The 18,079-nt window shown below is 37.4% G+C and overlaps 1 protein-coding gene across 3 annotated transcripts in view; it reads right to left on the reverse strand.

The window, feature by feature from the left end:
* Nucleotides 1–443: 443 nt before the first annotated feature.
* CDK19 (cyclin dependent kinase 19) overlaps nucleotides 444–18,079 on the reverse strand; it is a 136,335-nt gene continuing 118,699 nt past the window's right edge. For all 3 annotated transcript variants that reach the window (XM_032484699.1, XM_032484697.1, XM_032484698.1), the window contains 7 exons: nucleotides 13,886–14,029; nucleotides 13,648–13,717; nucleotides 10,355–10,427; nucleotides 9,649–9,746; nucleotides 8,818–8,896; nucleotides 7,888–8,154; nucleotides 444–4,791 (listed from right to left, as the gene is read on the reverse strand). In XM_032484699.1, the coding sequence (XP_032340590.1) occupies nucleotides 4,660–4,791; nucleotides 7,888–8,154; nucleotides 8,818–8,896; nucleotides 9,649–9,746; nucleotides 10,355–10,427; nucleotides 13,648–13,717; nucleotides 13,886–14,029 (863 nt within the window). In that variant the 3' untranslated portion in view covers nucleotides 444–4,659. The remainder of the gene's footprint in view (nucleotides 4,792–7,887; nucleotides 8,155–8,817; nucleotides 8,897–9,648; nucleotides 9,747–10,354; nucleotides 10,428–13,647; nucleotides 13,718–13,885; nucleotides 14,030–18,079) is intronic.

Raw genomic sequence — 18,079 nt, forward strand, 5'->3', positions numbered from 1 at the left:
TAAACATTCTTCAGTTCACTCCATGATTCCTGTGACCATTGGAATAACCACAGAAGACTCATCAAGTAAATTATAAGGGCAGACAGGTACAACAGAATGTCCTTATAAAAGGAGAAACTCCTAGTGCCACTGTGCCCACAAATCGCTGCCTGTTTGTTTTTTTTAAAACATCATTCTAATTTTCACTTAAAAAAAAAAGTTATCTCCTCTAGAGATGTTTTAAAAACCTGTAACTTTGCTTCTGAGGTATTTGCAAGCCTCGCCTCTGTAGTTTTGTGACATCATAAGCGTCCTGAATAAAATAACATACTGCGGCTCACAGGGAGACGCCGTGTCTCCGCAGGCCAAGTGTACCCTGAGAAGCTTCGAGGAGCACACGTAAAATTTTAACACCAAAACTTGTAACAGGAGTTTTTCCTATACTTAAAAAATCCACACTGAAACAAAGTCAATTAAATTTTATTACAACCAAGAATATAAAATAAATGCAATGTAATTTATTTCGTTTTAACAGTCATTTCAGGAAGGATGTCAGGACAACTCAAAAAGCAGGAAACACTTGGCTCCAAAGTGGTAGCGTGTCCTGTGCCCCCCGGAGCAGGCCTCGCTGGGGGTCAGCCGGTTCTGAGTGCACACCTCAGCGCGCCGTGTGGGAAGCATACACAGTCATGTCTGTGATCATATAAAGAGGGATGCGTGCAGAAAATGACTGAAAAAAGAGACAAGGACAAGTACACTTCAAAAACAGGAATTATGGGAAATACAAACTAGGCAGTTTAGAAAGGATATACTACATAACATATATAAAAAGTACTTTGAATTGTTGTTAAAAAGGACATCTTCAGTCCAGATTTTGTGTAATACTTTTAGTGTCTACACAGACAGATCTTTAAAAAAATTAAATAGTATTAATTTACTAAATATTTAGGAGATAACAGTGCATTAAGGATTTTTTTTCCATATAATACATACATATCACTCCTTTGCAGTGACAGCATAGAAGAGTAAGTATGGCCTTAGGTACAACACATTTTTTTAAAAATCCTAAAACAGTGAATTTTGTTTTATGATATTTGTGACTATTCTTGAAGATTAAGGAAACCTAACAGCTATGTTTCATATAAAATATTATTTATACTTGAATCCTTCAAGCCTCCTTTAGTCTAACCGCCATTTCACTGCCTGTCTCCATTCCCTAGAAAGATACCACCACAGAGTTGAGGATTTTTAATTTTCATAGAATATTCCTTCATTGTATAGTTTCTGTTACATACACATATTCAAAGCAGATTAAGCTGCAAGTCTTACTGTCCAACTACTTTTTCTTCTCCTTTACCTTTAGCAGGGAAACAGCATCATTTTAGAGGCATACAACTAGCAGTTGCTTCATCAGGAATGAGGCAGTGACCATGTAGGTAAATGTCCCTTCCCATTCTTAAATGTAAATCGTGTTTACAAGAGCAAAAGAGTAGTGCAGAAGGCCAAAATTCTAAGTACTAAAGTTTTAAAACCACACAGATATAAAAATATACATGTCCTTGGTTTCTGTATGTTACTGCATGAACTATTTCATCATAAGGATTGTTTCAGCCTCATAGTGTCAGCCCTGCTACCAAGCTACCTTACTTACCCCTTAGCACAGCTGTCCTGAAACTCTAGAATCCTTTTTCCCAAACACACCTTACCAGAAAGCTAACTCGAAAACTGATTAGTGGCACAGAGCAGAAAAGCTTCACTTTGATTCCTTCCTCCCTTCCGTAACCTCCCCTGGTTTAGACAGTCCCATAAACTGGGGGATGTCCCCCCTGCCCGCCGCATTCTCAGAGGACTTGACAGTAGTAAATTTTTAAAGAGGAATGTGGTCATTTGGGGACCACAAGGGTCAATTTTAGCCTCAGAAAGGTTCACAGCTCTCCAAGGTCCCACGGTTTTAGGGCCCATAAGTATTTTAAAGGCTTTGTTCTCCTTTACAAATAAAAGGAAATTATGAACCAGAATTACTTCAAAGGGTAATGGGCACCAGTGGGCATCACAACTCTGAGGCAAGAACACAGAAGGAAAGGGCCAGTACCAGTCAGTGACCAGAAACTGTCATGTGTGTAATGGGGATATCTGGCTGTCCTATGTACAGAACACCAGGAGCAACCGATAAAATCCCCTTACAGTTTCTGTATCAGTTCTGCTAGTAAAATTCACTACAAACACGGTAAGCAGGGTAGTCCTGTGATCATATGAGCACATATCACAAGAATTTATATTAAAGTTGTTTATGCGGGATTAAGGGGCGTGGTATTTTGGTTCTTGCACATATTTGGATTTGTCTTTTACTAAATGTAAGCTCTCCTTGAGGGCAGGAACAGAGCTTCTGTTTTCACTGTAATTTCCTACAACCACTTCGTAGAGTGTGTTCTGCCTACAAGGACCACCCAATTGTTGTTGAAAGGCTGCTGTGAACATTTCAAATATATATTAATGCCTGTGGTGATATTTAATCACTGGCTTTCTTGAAGGTAGATAAGCATAGAAACTTCTCCATAACACTCGTTTATTATAGAGCAAAATCTGGAGTAATAACTAAGTGGGTTTAGAAGTAAACAAAAGGACCTTCATATTCTAAGATGGTGTCATTTATAAGCCAGTCATCCCAGGAAAGCGTCCTGTCATAGACTCCATCATAAGCTCTTCAGGACAGGAAGAAGGCCTTGCCCTTTGTATCTTCCCCCCAGCATGATATTGGGCACCTGGTGTGGGTGCAGTGAGCATCTGACCACGGTGAGGCTTCAGGGCACAGGGTGGAACTGTGTACAGGTAGCTACATTATGCAGAGGGCTACTAACTTCTCATTTTTAAAAATGGAAGCGGTAAATTACCATGGAGACAAACAAATTATTTCCAATGGAGCATGTCAACTGTTTCATCTTCAGTGTTGACTGATGAGTGTTACTTATAGTCTTTGTTATTGATAAGCAGTATTATGCTGAGATCAGTAAGGTCCTTGCTGGCTACAGTATCACATCAATAGTGCAAAGTGTAAACTGGCTTCTGTCTAAAATCTTACTTTACTTGTATATGGACCCAGAGTATCATAACCAGGTAGATAAGTTCACAAAGAAGAGTTAAAAAATGCATATCACTTGCATATACAACAATCAGCTATTTCTTCTAGCTCAAGAGAACATTTAAAACAAGGCTGGTGCTGCTAGTAGCATTCAGAAGAACACAAATTTCTTGCCCCTTACATTACAGTGGGAGCTCTAAGTCTACATTTCCTTGTGACTTGGGGAGCTTCCTTACGCTGGCTAAGAGAGAACTCACTGGCTAAGAAAGAACTCAGCCTCTAATTCATAGATCATGGAAACGCAAATGTGCATTTCTTTATCTAATATAATCATATACTATCTGCCCATAGTTTTTTAGGCACAATTATTAAGTTTTCTCCTAGGGGCAAAAGAAAGCATTCAGTGCAATGAAAAGATTCTTGATAGAATTAAGTTTCAGTAACAACAGTGAAATTATGCATACATAATACATACTTTAAACATGAACAAAACCTAAATTTTTAACATGCTTTAAAAATAGTCACTCTATGCCTAATGCAAATATGAATGGAGAACACTGCTCTTTATTTTAAAAGCAGATTAATTTGCAGGCTTCTATTTGAGTACCCTTGATTATGTAAGAAAGGTATTCAAGCTGACCCAGATGTGACAAAACCAATACTTCTTTAGAGAAGCCAACTTTATATACAATACACACTAAAAGCTTTTCCTTCAAGGGGAAGCAAAACATCCTTTGATCAACATTACTCCTTAAAGAAATCCTAGTGCAGTTCATATTCTCTTCAGTTTTCTGGTGTGGGTCACCAGAGGACTGTATTTCATCAAAGCTCTTGAAACCCTTTTTAAAGTAGACTTAAGCTACATGAAGGTTAAAATTATAATTTTTAATTACTGAATACTATTCAGAATAAGATGATTCTGGGAACTAAGTTCCATGATGATTATATAAAAACTATTTCAGTTCTTCATAGCATAAAGCATAGTAACTGCAAAGATCTAGGCTGTTTTTGGTTGCAGGTTCCCTCTGTCCCACCACTTGTCTTTTTATTAGACCTTCCCTGAAACTAGATAAATAAAAACATAATAGTAAAGTACTTTGGGACAGTAACAGTTCCCGTTTAAGACTTCCATGAGCAAAACAACGTAGTGCTTTAAAAGGTGCGTATTTATACCTATGTTGCTAGATCAGTTCATGAAGTATAAAACTATACACCACTGGAGTCCTGTTTCTAAAACATTAAAATCCTATTAAAAGAGCTTTGAAAAGATAAATCATAGTGATTGCTACAGCATGAGAAAGGTGCACCAGGAAATCCTTCCAAAAAATGCTGAAGGTTACAGAAGTTAAGTGCTGGGATTAGATCAGACGCTTTATCAGAGAAGTCACAATGGAATACATGCAGGGAAAGGGTGTTGGGGAAACTTCACAAAAATCTTCTTTAAGTCAATAAAGAAGAGACATCAGTCAGTCCTGCAAAATGCTTAGTATATAGTTTTCCTCCTAAGTGGATGAGTTTCAAACGGCATCATAGTTTGCATTTTTGGTTCTTTTCAATGCAGACGTCATATTGCTGGAGTCTGTGCTCTGGGCTGCAGCTGGTCAGTAGCGGTGGGCCTGGTGAGACGGGTGGTACTGTGCGCTCTGCTGAGATGAGGAGGAATACCCTAGTGCGCTCTGGGACTGCGAGGATCCCTGAACGCTGCTTTGGTAATTCAGGCGAGAACTGGAGTGCTAGAAGGAAACAGGAAAAGGGAATTACCGATGGAGCAAGGGGATGGCCCGAGATGTTAATCACAACAGGACGGAGAAATGAGCCATTTTCATCAGAGGCTCCCGGTTCTGATCCATGGTAGCTGACAGCTAATTTAGTTTGTTAATACATTTTGCTGATTTGAAGTCACAGCCTGCCACCACTGTAACCACATGTTCTGGCATGCATGAAATTTGGCTGGATTTCTTTGGGAGATAAGCTACACTGGCAATGAAAGGTAGAGGGGAAACTTCTGCTGATTAATTCTGCTTTGTTATTCTTTGAATAACTGAGATTTGCAAACAAGAATAATCAATTTGGCATAGTGAATCGGTGATGTTCATAATGTATACTGATGTGCTGTAAATTTTCTCACTATAAATAACAAAGTTGTGATTAAGAAATCATGTTTGAAAGAAAAGAGTTTTCAGAGGTAGAGGCTAGAGTGGCATCGGCAATACCACCTACGAGAGAAAGCAAGGTGATGGTGGGTGGGGTGTGGCAGCAATAAGTGGTTTTTATAAATGTCAGGTAATATTTACAATTTTTAAAAATTCATATGTGAAAATGCCCTCAAGAGAAGGTGTATTTCAATTGTATTTGTATTTCAATTCTGTGTATTTTTATTACCTTAAATGAAACATTAATCTTCATAGTGCCAGGGGCAAATATGAAAAAATATGTGAAAGAAAAATTCAACTATAGAATAAAAACACGATGCTTGGATAAATATAAGCACTGCTGGAACCAGTGTCTTTGGCCATGCCCAGAAAGCTGGTTCCTCCTATGAGCAAAGTGGAAAAGATCATACATAAAAGAGCTACTACTTGGAGTTAAAAATGTAAATGACCTTGAGGTGGCACTGGCAGTTTAAGGAAGAACAAATCAGTAAGGTTAGCCCACTCAGTGCACAAAGGGCAGCCTAACTGGACTTGCAACATCTGGTCCAAGACAACGGAGCAGTAAGATAGTCTTGGTTAAAAATAATCCCTCTTAGTTCTTTTCTATGCTATATAACTCTGACTAGTTGTGTTGCTATAAGAAGCCTTTCCAAATTCCAAATTCTGTGTTTTATTTTTAAATTTATTATTTTTTAAAAAATGTTCTTTCCATTCACAAGGCCTACAACTGCTAGGCTGGCTATGACTGCTTTTACTTTAGCAAATTAGACTCAGCACAGCAGCTTCTTCATACTGGATAAAGACAAACATGTCCATAATGTGAGAGCTGCAGTGGGACTTCCTCACCCCTCACGCTAGTGTCTCCAACTAGCTAGCTGAGGTAGCTGCCCATTTCACAGACACACTGTTTTATTTTTAAGTAGGCAGCACTGTATGGACAAAGAAAAGCATTTGAAGAACTCTTGGATTTGAAGGGAATAAATACAGTATTTAAGAAAACTGTTCATGATTGACTGTGATCAGATCTATGTAACACAATCAGAAACACAAAGATGAACCAGTATATAGTAAAGGCTTGTTGCTCATCTAATAGGAATAAACTAATGTTAGGGGGAAAATTGACTTTATAATAATATTATTGATTTATAATAATATTATTTATTTATAATAAAGTCAATTTTATAATAAAATGCAGGTCCATTCATGACTACCGTCCAAATAGCGAGCTGCTTCTAGGAGAGCAGCGGACGCCTTGATTAGTTTAACTGGAACCCACAGAAGTGCTAGTATATGCCTCCTTTGCTTACAGGGAAGCTTCCAAGAGAAATTTTCCAAGTAGTTACGTGAAAACACATTCATGTGTTGAGATGTGCCAAATGTAAAGCCAGGTTAGACAACTATTTATTTAGTCTTTCTTGTTAATGCTCCTCTTGATTCCAGTTCCTAATCAGTGAATTTATGTCTTCCTTGCCTGTGGTTTTGTTTCCTATTATCTCTATACTAAGTGCTCCTCCTCCACCAGTTCCCTGAGGGACTATGGTTCTAACCAACCCCCTTTAATTTTAAGTTTTTTCCCTTCTTCTCAGATCTTTTCTTAGCTTGTTTCTACTTGAAAACATCCCCCACCCCCCAGGATTCCCTACGGTTTTCGCCAGTATTTTTACCTCTCTCCAAATACCAATCCTTAGACACTTTTCCTTTAATTTCACCGATTAGTAGTATAATTGTAGTTCTTTTTAATTTTAATAACAAACAGTATTTTCTAGCCTCAAAATTATCTCTAGTGAGATTTAACATTGGTTCCTGAGAAGTCTCAATCTTAGTCTCTTTCTCTTCTATGTTTATGTGGCTCCTTGCTGATTATTTTCTCCCAGTAACAGCAAATCCTTCTCAAGTATGCCACTTCCTTTGTTCAAAATAAGCCACCACCCCAGTCTCTTTTCAATTGCTTATCTAAATATCTTTTTCTGACCCAAACCTGATAAGCAGCTATAAGGTAAAAGGAAAAATTTTCTTTGAGGAGGAGATGCCTGCCTCACCTTCCCTCCTCAGGCTTTCAGGATAAACAAACGTCAAGAAACAAAATACCTTGCAATTGCATGAAATGACAAAAATCTTCACTTTCATATAATGCCCTAGAAACAGGATTATACAGTTTGTGTAGTCAAACTTTATAGTTAAGTACTACTTAATTCTAAAAGGATCTATTATAAATCTACTTCCCGTCTCATGAAATATATTGTTAAAACAAGAGACAACAGGCTCACAATGGAGTCACTTGTGCTAAGCCCATGTCACCAAACCAAGACTTCATACCTCACCTAAGTGCAGTTCCCGCCACTCCCAAGAATGTAATCTTACCCAGTCAGTCTGGAATTGCCTGGTCAGCACTGGTGAGATAATCTACCTGATGGACCCCTGTGGTCCCCCAAAGGAAGGCGACCTTGCCTGACACAATCAGCTCTTTGTTAGAATAACTTCCTTGTCCCACCTCTTTCTGCCTATAAAAGTCATCCATTTTGTACAGCTCTTCAGAGCTGCTTTCTTTTTCCTAGATGAGGTGCTACCCGATACATGAATCACTGAATAAAGCCAATAAGACCTTTAAAATTTACTCAGTTAAATTTTGTTTTTTAACATTATGAACACTAAAAAGTACAAAATGCAGGAGAGTACCTGATACTCTGATGGCATAACAGGCCCGCCTGAGTTTGCGCCTGAAGGCCCTAGCCGTGGTTTCTTGTTTGGAGGCACCTGATTAAGGCCGGAGTCCTGACTGTGCTGCAGCCCTGCTCCAGCACCCCCGGCCCCAGCCCCAGCCCCTCCTGCAGTCCCGTTGGTCTGGGCGCTGTTCTGCTGCTGTGGGGGCGCCTGCGGAGGGGCTGCTGCCTGCTGTGGAGGGGCTGTGGGCTGCTGATGTTGGTTCTGCTGCTGCTGTTGATTCTTATAAAGAAAAAAAAAGGAAGCTTGGTATGGAACTAAATCAAATCTTACATTACATGATATGCATGTGAGACTGCTGACCAACCTGGGGAGCAACCCACGTGGAACACCAAAGTGACAAGTGACTGGAGAATGGCGCAGCCAAGGAATACAGTATCCCCGGAAGTCAAAATACTGAGCCCTGAACAGGACTCCGTCTCTGAAGTTCATTTAGATTGCACAGTCATCCTCCAAATCAGCCACAGACATCCCACTAAAGACCGCAGGCACACAGGAAATAGTCAGCAACTCATTGAAACAGCTATCATACGCTTTTCAATCATGATTTTGGGAAAGTAGGGGTATACAGGGAGGGGCCAATTACGATTAAAGAATAGAATGATGTTTTGAAAAGCAGCCCGCATAAAGTGATGGTAATGACACTGAACAACCAAAAAGCAAGAATTAAGACTCAGGAAATAAAATCAACTATAAAGCAAATCAGGAAGATCATTTACCTGTAAATGCGTATTTCAAATTGCCAAGTACATCTACAATAAGGTAAATACATACTTTATGCAATAAAAGGCAGTTAAATGTATAGGAATTATTAAATTATCCTTCCCTGAGTTCTCTCTTGTCTCCCTCACTCTCTGGATGGGAGGTGTACTGTGCAGAGTATACCTTGTCTCCTTTCTCTTCAGGCTCATCTTCATTAAGGAATTCTCGTTTGGGGTATGGAATCTGGCAGCCAGCAAACACACTAAAAATCATAAAAAGAAAAAAAATTAACTCATATCATGACCTAAAATCTACATTGACCTTGTCCATTTAAAATTCTATTTTTTAAATTTCCTACTCTTCATCTGTGGCTGGTATTTGCTGGATGCCTTTCAACACAACTTAACTGAAGCAATAAGAAAAGAACAATTTGTTGTCTAAGTTTTATACTAATTGCCATTTTCAATAACCAACCTTAACTGGAGCTAGCTAGTTGACATATATGACATAGAAATTTCTCCGCTCAAACTTCATCAACACTAAAAATAACTGAATTTGTATTTGTGTCAACAATGAAAATAATTTTTTTTCCTCAAGTAAAGCTGTACCTCTAATAAATCCAAGCACAATTTATATTTGTGAGTGTAACAACAATGGGGAAATGGAGGGGTTTGGTGGTGCAGCAGACACACAGAATTTTAGTATCTTAGTTTTCTTCTGGTTTGGCGTAAACTGTTCCAGCTGACTGATCTATAAAAATCCCATCTGTTCTCAGCTTTAGCTTTTATCTGTAAAACTGATTCATGGCCATTCCTAAAATACTTGTTTTCATTCACACCTCTTCACAGTTTTGCCTCTTTCAAAATACAGGACCTTTCACTTGACTAGTTTTTCTCTGAGGCAGTATTAACAAAGAAAGGAGAATACTTCAATAACGAGTGTTTTTCTTGCTTTCAGCCACGATCCGACACCGTCAACCTGGAGCAAAGCACACAGAAAAGGAAGGGTACATACTCTAATGTTGGCAAGGGATCCTCCTGAAAATAGGGATCCTGCAGAGCCTGCTCTGAGGTAATTCTCTTGGTTGGATCCATAGTAAGGAGCTTCTGAAGCTAGAATAACACATAAATTGATAGCACATGAAAAATTTATTTACAAGTCAATGTTTTGATTTTTTAAAATAAATTTTTGGGAGGTAATCAGGTTCATTCGTTCATTTATGGAGATACTGGGGATAGAACCCAGGGCCTCTTGCATGCTAAGCATGCATAATGGTAGGTAGTCATTATGTTTGGTAATAAATAGAAACTTTAAATTTTATGTAGAAATGGAGTCTGTCTACGTGGCTTTGGTCTTTATGTTGAATCAACTGATTTCTTGGGTTAACTGGGTGACTCTCTACCCCACCCCATTTTTATTTTTGTATTAAAGTCTCATAGAATATCAAATGCCATTTTGTATACAGCTCATTGCAATATTAATATACTATACACATCTATGTGAAATTGGCAGAAATCATTAGCATAGAAGCCCTTTTAGAATTTAATTTTTTTTCTGCTGAGAAACCATTGGAAAAAAATTAAGGCTAGAAGTCAAGGGTGGCATCTCAAAAGAAAAACATTTCATTTCGCCCCAGCATCCGCCAATTTCTTTTCTTTCTAAAGAGGAGGAATAGCTGGAACAATTCCATGGGAAGGGGTCAGGTGAGAGCTGTGCCTACCAAGAGGAACACTTTGCTGTCAGGCTTGACCTTGTGTTTCTCCATGTACTTTATGAGGCTACTGTTGGCATACCTGCAAAGACAGGACAGTTAAACATTAGTGAGAACACTCACACAATTTACATTTTTTAACAGAAAGTTACAGATTGGTTTTCCTATAAGGTATGTGTTAATTTAAACCATTGTTTTTTCTGTTTAAAAAGGAACACCTGACCAAATATCCATAAATGTGTGAAGAAATAAGAATTGTTTATACACTGCATGTAAGAGTTTATATTGTTACAGTCACTTTGGAAAATAATTATGCATTAACGATTAGAATTGAAAATGTGAATATTCTATGGTCCAGCAGTTCCTTTCCTAGGTACATACTCTAAGAGATACCTTTGCACCTGTAAGTCAGGATCTCAACCCTCAGGCTGAGGGGTGAATAAATGGGTATTTTATTATTTTAAATTTTATTATTATTGTATAATAGACTACATATTTTCATCATATATGCTTTCCTATATATGAAATATTTCAAATTTAAAAGGTCAAAAATTAGGTAATATATATTTATGGTAGATGTAGTGATATAAAGAAGTACAAAGAAAAAAAATCGAAATCACTTGTAATCAAGCTATTCAGCAATAAAAAACACTGTCAAGATTTTGATAATTTCCCTCTGGCATTTTTTCTATACAAAGATATGATACAAATATAGAGGCATTTTTGTTTTGTTTTTATAAAATTAGGATTACACTCTATAAATTATCCTAACTCTTAATATTATTTCATAAACATTTTTCCCTGCCAAATGATCTTTAAAATTATTACTTGTAGTGGTTGTATATTTTCTCCTGTTACCAATGATGTTTGTTTCACAATAGCTATAAAATGCCAGTCCTTGGAGGTAAATCTGGTACACATCACAGGGAGATAATACTGTACAGCAGGTGAGAATCAGAGACTCCCACTGGACTCCGACTCAGTCATTTACCAGTTGTGTGATCTTAGGCAGTTAATTAACCTCTATGAAAGCCTTAGATGCCTCATCTGAAAAAAAATGAGGGTTATAATTATACCTACCTCATGGGATTGATATGGGGAACATTGGCAAAATGTAGGTAAAGGGCTTAGCACCATGCCTGGCACATAGTAAGTACTTGGCTAGCTATGTGTGGCTGCTCTGATTGCTTTTTCAAGATAAATTATTAGACCTATTAGGTCAAAGGGTATGTACATTTCAAAGCCTTTAAAAATTTTTTAATATAGGCTGGGTTTGGCTCAGGCTCCTCCCCAGCAGGGCTGCCAGGCTCAGCGGTGCCTCAGCATCCTCCTCCACATTGGAGCCCCCTCAAAGCCTTTTTTATGTGCCCTAGAACTTTGCTACACAAACCTGATCCTCAGATCAGTAGCATGGGCACCTGAGAGCCTGAATGAGGAATGCAGATTCTCGGGCCCTGCCCCAGGTTCTGAATCAGAATTTGCATTTAACAAGGTCTCCAGGTGATTTGTAGGTACATTAAAATTTGAGAAGCATTCACTCTCACCAGTAGCATAAAAGAGTGCCCATTTTGTTATACTCTTGCCAACACTAGGTATTTTTATTTAAAAAAAAATCTTTGCCATGTGTATTAATTAAAAAAATTTTTACTCCAATACCAGGAATATTTTTATTGGCAGGTAGCCATTATCTTTGGTAATAGAAAAAAACTAAAGTTTATGTAGAAATGGAGTCTGTCTGCATGGCTTTGGTCTTTATGTTGAATCAACTGATTTCTTGTGTTAACTCCAGATTTTAGGTTGTTTTTATCATAATATAAAATGTCTTGAAGTTGAGAAATTCTATTACTCAATTCCCATTGTGGTTTCTTCTTATTTTTCCTAGTATTAAAGCTAAGATGAATTACTTGTCATTTTCTGAATTATCCTCTTCCAGATTTGCTACAGTTTAGGAGCTAAACAGTTTTCAAAGTAATTCAAACTCTTTATATACATTACAAAGCATTTTACCAGACCATGTTTATTCAAACATTCAATTCTTAAAGTCAACTTACTGATTTCCTTTTAATCGTATTTCCACCTTGCCTTCTAATGAGCTATAAGAGCTGACATCTTGCAAAGATTACAGAAACTTCTATTGTTATCCTTCTTAATTCCCTCTGAGTAATTTTTTAGATATGATACAATGAGAATAAGTTATTATTCTTTTACTTTTTATGTCATTTGGAATAACATTTTCTGGATTTTTTTATTATATTTTACTTTAGTGACTTGTATGTACTGTATTAGATTTAGCTAATTTTTAATAAATTCCTTTTTGTCTTATTATTAGGAGCCTGCTTTTATGTGGATAAAATTGTTTGCTTAGGAAGTACGGGCTCTTATCTCTACAATTTTCCTATTACTTTTCTAACTGAATTTTATTTATCTTTTAAAATTTCTCTCCTTTTATTTCTGGTTATTGTAAAAACTGTCATTTTATGTAAAATTTTTCCTTTGGTCTCTAAATACTATGATAAAATGTTAAGTGCCTTCATTAATTTTCTCCATCTTTTACACTGTTAGAGTATCTTCAATTACTTGAACCACTTTTCATTTAATTTGACAAGTAACTAATGAGCACGCACTATGTACCAGGCCCTGAGGATACTTATAATGTTGTATAAAATAGGCACAATCCATATTCTCTAGAGGGAAAGGCAGATAAGTGTTCAAAAGCCAACTATAGTACAAAGTGATCAGGATGCTGAGAGAAGCAGCACAGGATGTTAGAGGAGTGCAGAGGGGGAGGCCTCCTCAGGAGAGAAAGGATAAACAGGAGTTAATCTGATGAAACAGGTGGGAGGAAAGTACCTCCTAGGCTGAAGGAACAGCATGCGTAAAAACCCAGAGGTCAAAGAAAGCTCAGGGATTTTGAGGATCTTAAACAAATTCATGATGTCCTGGCTATAGAGCACAAAGTGGACAGTGGTTTAGGAAATGAATCTGGTGAGGTAGATGCCAAGGCTTTGTAAGCCATATTAAGAAACTGAGGGCAATGGTGAATTAAGAGCAGCTTGAAGACTGACGTGATCCAAACTGCTTTTGGCAATGACTGCAGTACAGACAATGCGCTGGAATGAAGACTAGAGGTAGAAATACCACTCAGGAGGCCACTGCAGGATTCCAGGTGAGAGAGAGTGGTGTGGACTATAAAAGTGGCAGGGTAGATGGAAAGAAATACAAAGATTCAAAGGATAGTTAGAAAAAAGAACTGACTAGATGCACCAATGAATATTATTTATATGTAATACGGAATTACTTACGTTGTTCTTCTGAAATCTTTTTGAAGTGTGGGGTATTCTGGCATCTTTCTAATATCTTCCCAGTCTTTATCTTGCAAAAAAAAATATTGAATATTGTTATTGGAAATAATGTGTTACTTATATAAAAATCTTAGTTTAGCTTAAAAATATACATAAAAATACTTAAAATATGCTTTTCAAAAGGAATGTTTTTGAATTATGACTCAAACATTATTTTGGAAAAATATAAATACATTACCTGCAGGAAACCCCATGACACTAAATATCCGATCTAGTTGATCATGATGAAAAGGATTGCTTGTTTTTATATCTTCCTGACGACAGTGAAAAATAGGTTCTGAAGTCAACAACTCAGCAAATATGCAACCTATTGCCCATATATCTATGAAGGAAGAAAAACAAGTTTTGATACACATTTATTACATTTCCTTGGTTATAATTTCTGGATATAATCACAACCTACATATAAAAATACTTTTCACAATGGAGGAACAGATAAAATATGTAAAAGGATTAAGAGACACAAAGTTCCAACTATAAAGTGAGTAAGTCACAGGGATATGATGTACACACAGGGAATGCAGTCAATGATATTTAACAACTTTGTGTGGGGATGGATGGTAATTGGACTTATTGTGGTGATTATTTCATAACATACAAAAATATCAAATCATTATGTTGTACGCCTGGAATTGATACAATATTTTGTGTCAAGCATAACTTAGAAAAGAATCCGCAAAATTAAAAAAAGCTTTTCAGTGAAACAATATACAGAATATAATAGGTATATTAAGAAAATATATATATGACATGAAATAGCTGTATCAGCACATAACAGATTGAAAGCCAAATAAAATTTACTTACAAATTTCCTGAAGAAGATAAGCTTGGGAAACTCAGTAGAGCAAGCAATGAATTTACTTTACAAATAGGCAAAGGCCTTTCTAACCATTAGTATTAATTTAATCACCAAAGCATTCAATTGATAATCTGACACGGGGCATAATACTCAAGATTTGATAGACTAAAACGGTATCGTCATCAGCTATGGTGATACCTTCCTTTTAAGCAATCAGATGCATAATGACAGCACAATCTCTGAGTTGTCAGCCTGGACAGACAGTACAGATCACATAAAACGATTTGGAAAGACTCAACTTTTATCTGAAAGATACCAACTTCAATTTTTTCAATAAATTGTAAGGTCTAGAAGCTGATTAATACAAGTATATATAGGCACTGTGTGACACCAGATCTTATCTGAAAACATTCATTTAGACGCTGCCCCAGCCTTCCAATGTGCCAGGGTAAAGCTCGGTACCTTTAAAAGTTTTATTAACTACTTCAAATCACCAGTTATACAGATTATTCTATTTAGATTTTACCCATTGAAAAACTATAATTTAGACTCTAAGACTATATTCACAATGCTTTGCCAAATGTACATGTGAATTAATTCTTGTGAAATATATATTCTTACTTGCCCACCTAAATGCTGTTTAATAAGTATGTTTTTAAAAAGATAATAATGCACAGACTATGGTATAACATCGAAAAGTACAATGCTTAGCAGTCTTCTGAACATGGGAATAACATTCTGTAGACAAGCTCTCCATTAGCTAGAATTACCGTTGGTACACCATTTCATAAAACAAATTGCCAAATGAAAAAAAAGCATAAACTAATGTCTCACACATCTGGCTCCATTCAGGAATGGTTTCCTTCCACACAAGTTACCCTTTTGGAAAATGGGACCTATCCCTTCAAAAACCATTTGTATTACACTATTACCTGCCATGTTAAGAGGCTATGAAAGAGGCCTAATGACCCAGGAGGGTCACCGTCATCATGAAGCTCCGTCAGCAAAGTGCAGAACAATAATACTGCTCAGTGTCTACTTTTTAATTCTTTTCTTCTCCCACATCATGTTGGTTGTCACTCTTACCCCTGATATAGCTGCCTCTGACAGTCCCACCTCTCTTCCTGCTGGCTGCCTGTACCATGCAGTCGACAGGGACTGTTACTGTATGTTGCTGGTCACATCACTTCCTGGTTTGCCCTCTGTTCAAAGAACAAGAGCCAGTATCTAGCTTTCCCAGAGAACGGCTTAGAGAAAGAACTTCAGTGTAGCAGGTAGTGTTAAATTCTAGGATGTCCTGCCTCATATTAGCATCTGATTTTAAATGGTCATCTGGCTCCTGTACCATCTATACCCATTTCTCAGCTCTTTCCTTTATCAGCAACTTGTTTTTTTGTCTATCTCCCTCTTCCCCTTCCTCCTTGCCCTCTCTCTCTCTCTTTCTCTCTCACACACACACACTCCTCCACTTACCTTGCCCACTAAATGTCACTCCATAAACCTTCACTGATATCTAATCATCAGACTTTTTTTCTATGCTCTGAATAGAAATAATGCTCATTTCTGGCCTGAACCAGGTATGGAGAATTGCAAGAATGAGTGAATGTGTGTGTATTTATTATGTCTGCTATGAATATATTTTAAGCCTAAAGATAACTAATATGGGGATTATTCCTTTTCTGTGCCTTAACTTTTTTCCCCCTGATTTCTATCCAGAATGGATAATTGGGACTTGACTAAAATTAGAAATTAATGATTTTTTATCTTTAATTGAGTAAATCTCATTTTTACTGAGCAAGTTAGTTGTAAGCTGGTTAAAATTCAATTTCAGTTCTCCTTACCCTGAGGAAATAAGAAATATAATTGGTTTCCAATTCAAACCCAATTACCTTTATTTCCCAAAAAACACATCTATTTCTTTTACTCCAACAGCAGAGTCCCCTGGAGGGGACTGGAGGAATCACATTCTGTAACCTTCTCTATCGCCTGCACTACAGAAAGTTTATGGGTGGCCCTGCGGAAAGATGGCTTCCATTGGTATGTATAAAATTTTAAAAAGAACTGGTATTTATATAATGACTCGTAAGGAGCTTAGAATATGCAGATAACATTTATATCTACCCATAGGATTTTTTCCAATCTTGACTTAGCTATTGGAGAACCATTATTAACAGCATCTACAGGCTATATTGCCCTTTTAACCAAAGATGCTAATGTGTGCCTCAACTAGCTTCTCCTGGGAGGAGATATTACTGTGCTTAAAAATGTGAAATATGTTCTGACCTAAGAAAAATTTCTGACTTCAGAACACATTCATGAAACTCAGCCTCTCAAAATGCAGGACCACATACAACAGAATCACTAATGGTACATGTTAAACATGGGACTCACTACCGTGGGTTTGCTGAATGAGAATCTGAGAGTGGGACAGACCTGGTGAGGCATCATTTAGTTTAACAGAAGGTTTTCGGCTAAACCTGCCTTTTCTTACTGGAAACCTCCCTTCTAGACACTGACTGGATAGTGCTGTTTAGTCCAATGCATGTGGATTTCTGCTAGTGTCACATACCCTGTGCCCTGGTTACCTCACCATCAATCCTGTCCTCAGGCACCACCTGTTGCTTCCCACTAACACTCCCCTTTTCTCTGTCTGGCTTTTGGTCTCCTCCTATCCTCTGGTGCCTTCTGAAATTGTCCAGGAGATTTTACTGTTCTCAACAGAGAGACCTAATAACAGAAAAAGCAAACATAATTCTAAATGCCTCAAAAATGCTGCCCCTCAGTAAGTCATTCATTGGAATGTAGAGCCAGTCTCTGATTTTCACTCCTCACTCTGAGGACCACTCCATTCCTTCCATTTGCTTTTTGTCATTCTCCTCCCTTCACAGACAGCTGCCACTGTCCACTGCTGATAGTGTGGCCTTGCAGCCTCCGATAAGGGGCCTTACTGTGGGCTCAACTGCCAGGGCACAGTTCTAAGGTCGGTCTCACACTCCTCCACTGTCAGACACACACTGGTTTTCCTCACCGTAGCTGAGGCCACTCATAGGCTTTTTCACTAATTTAACAAAATCCTTCAGCAATATTTATGAGAGATAACAATATTCCACACTGCTAGTGTCTCAATCCCTAGACAAAGATAGTATAAATGTGTTCTGGGTATCCAAGTTTTGCAGAAATCAGACCTCCTGATGAATGAATGAAAAATTATTGTATTTTAATTTTTGTTTCCCTTTTTACCCATGAATAGGTTAATCATGAGTCAAATATTTTCAAACATAAGAACTTCTTTTGTAGTATTTTAGATGCGACCAGGTTTTTCATAAGCTTAACAGAGAAAGGATTGTGCTTACTTATCTATTTTCAATAATTGTATACTTTAAGTGCCTTCATCAATAGAACCCAACAAAAGCAACTAAGTGTAGTCAAAACAAATACTAGTCTAACATAAGTAAACAGAAAATTCAACAAAAAGAAAATTTAAAGAAATACACTTAGCAAATTTAGGTATCTTGCAGAACCAGCCCTTCACATTAGCCGTATTATTTACTCCCTCCCTATCCTCTTGTTTAA

The sequence above is a fragment of the Camelus ferus genome, chromosome 8 (genome assembly GCF_009834535.1).
Source record: "Camelus ferus isolate YT-003-E chromosome 8, BCGSAC_Cfer_1.0, whole genome shotgun sequence".
In the NCBI taxonomy this organism is placed as follows: domain Eukaryota; kingdom Metazoa; phylum Chordata; class Mammalia; order Artiodactyla; family Camelidae; genus Camelus; species Camelus ferus.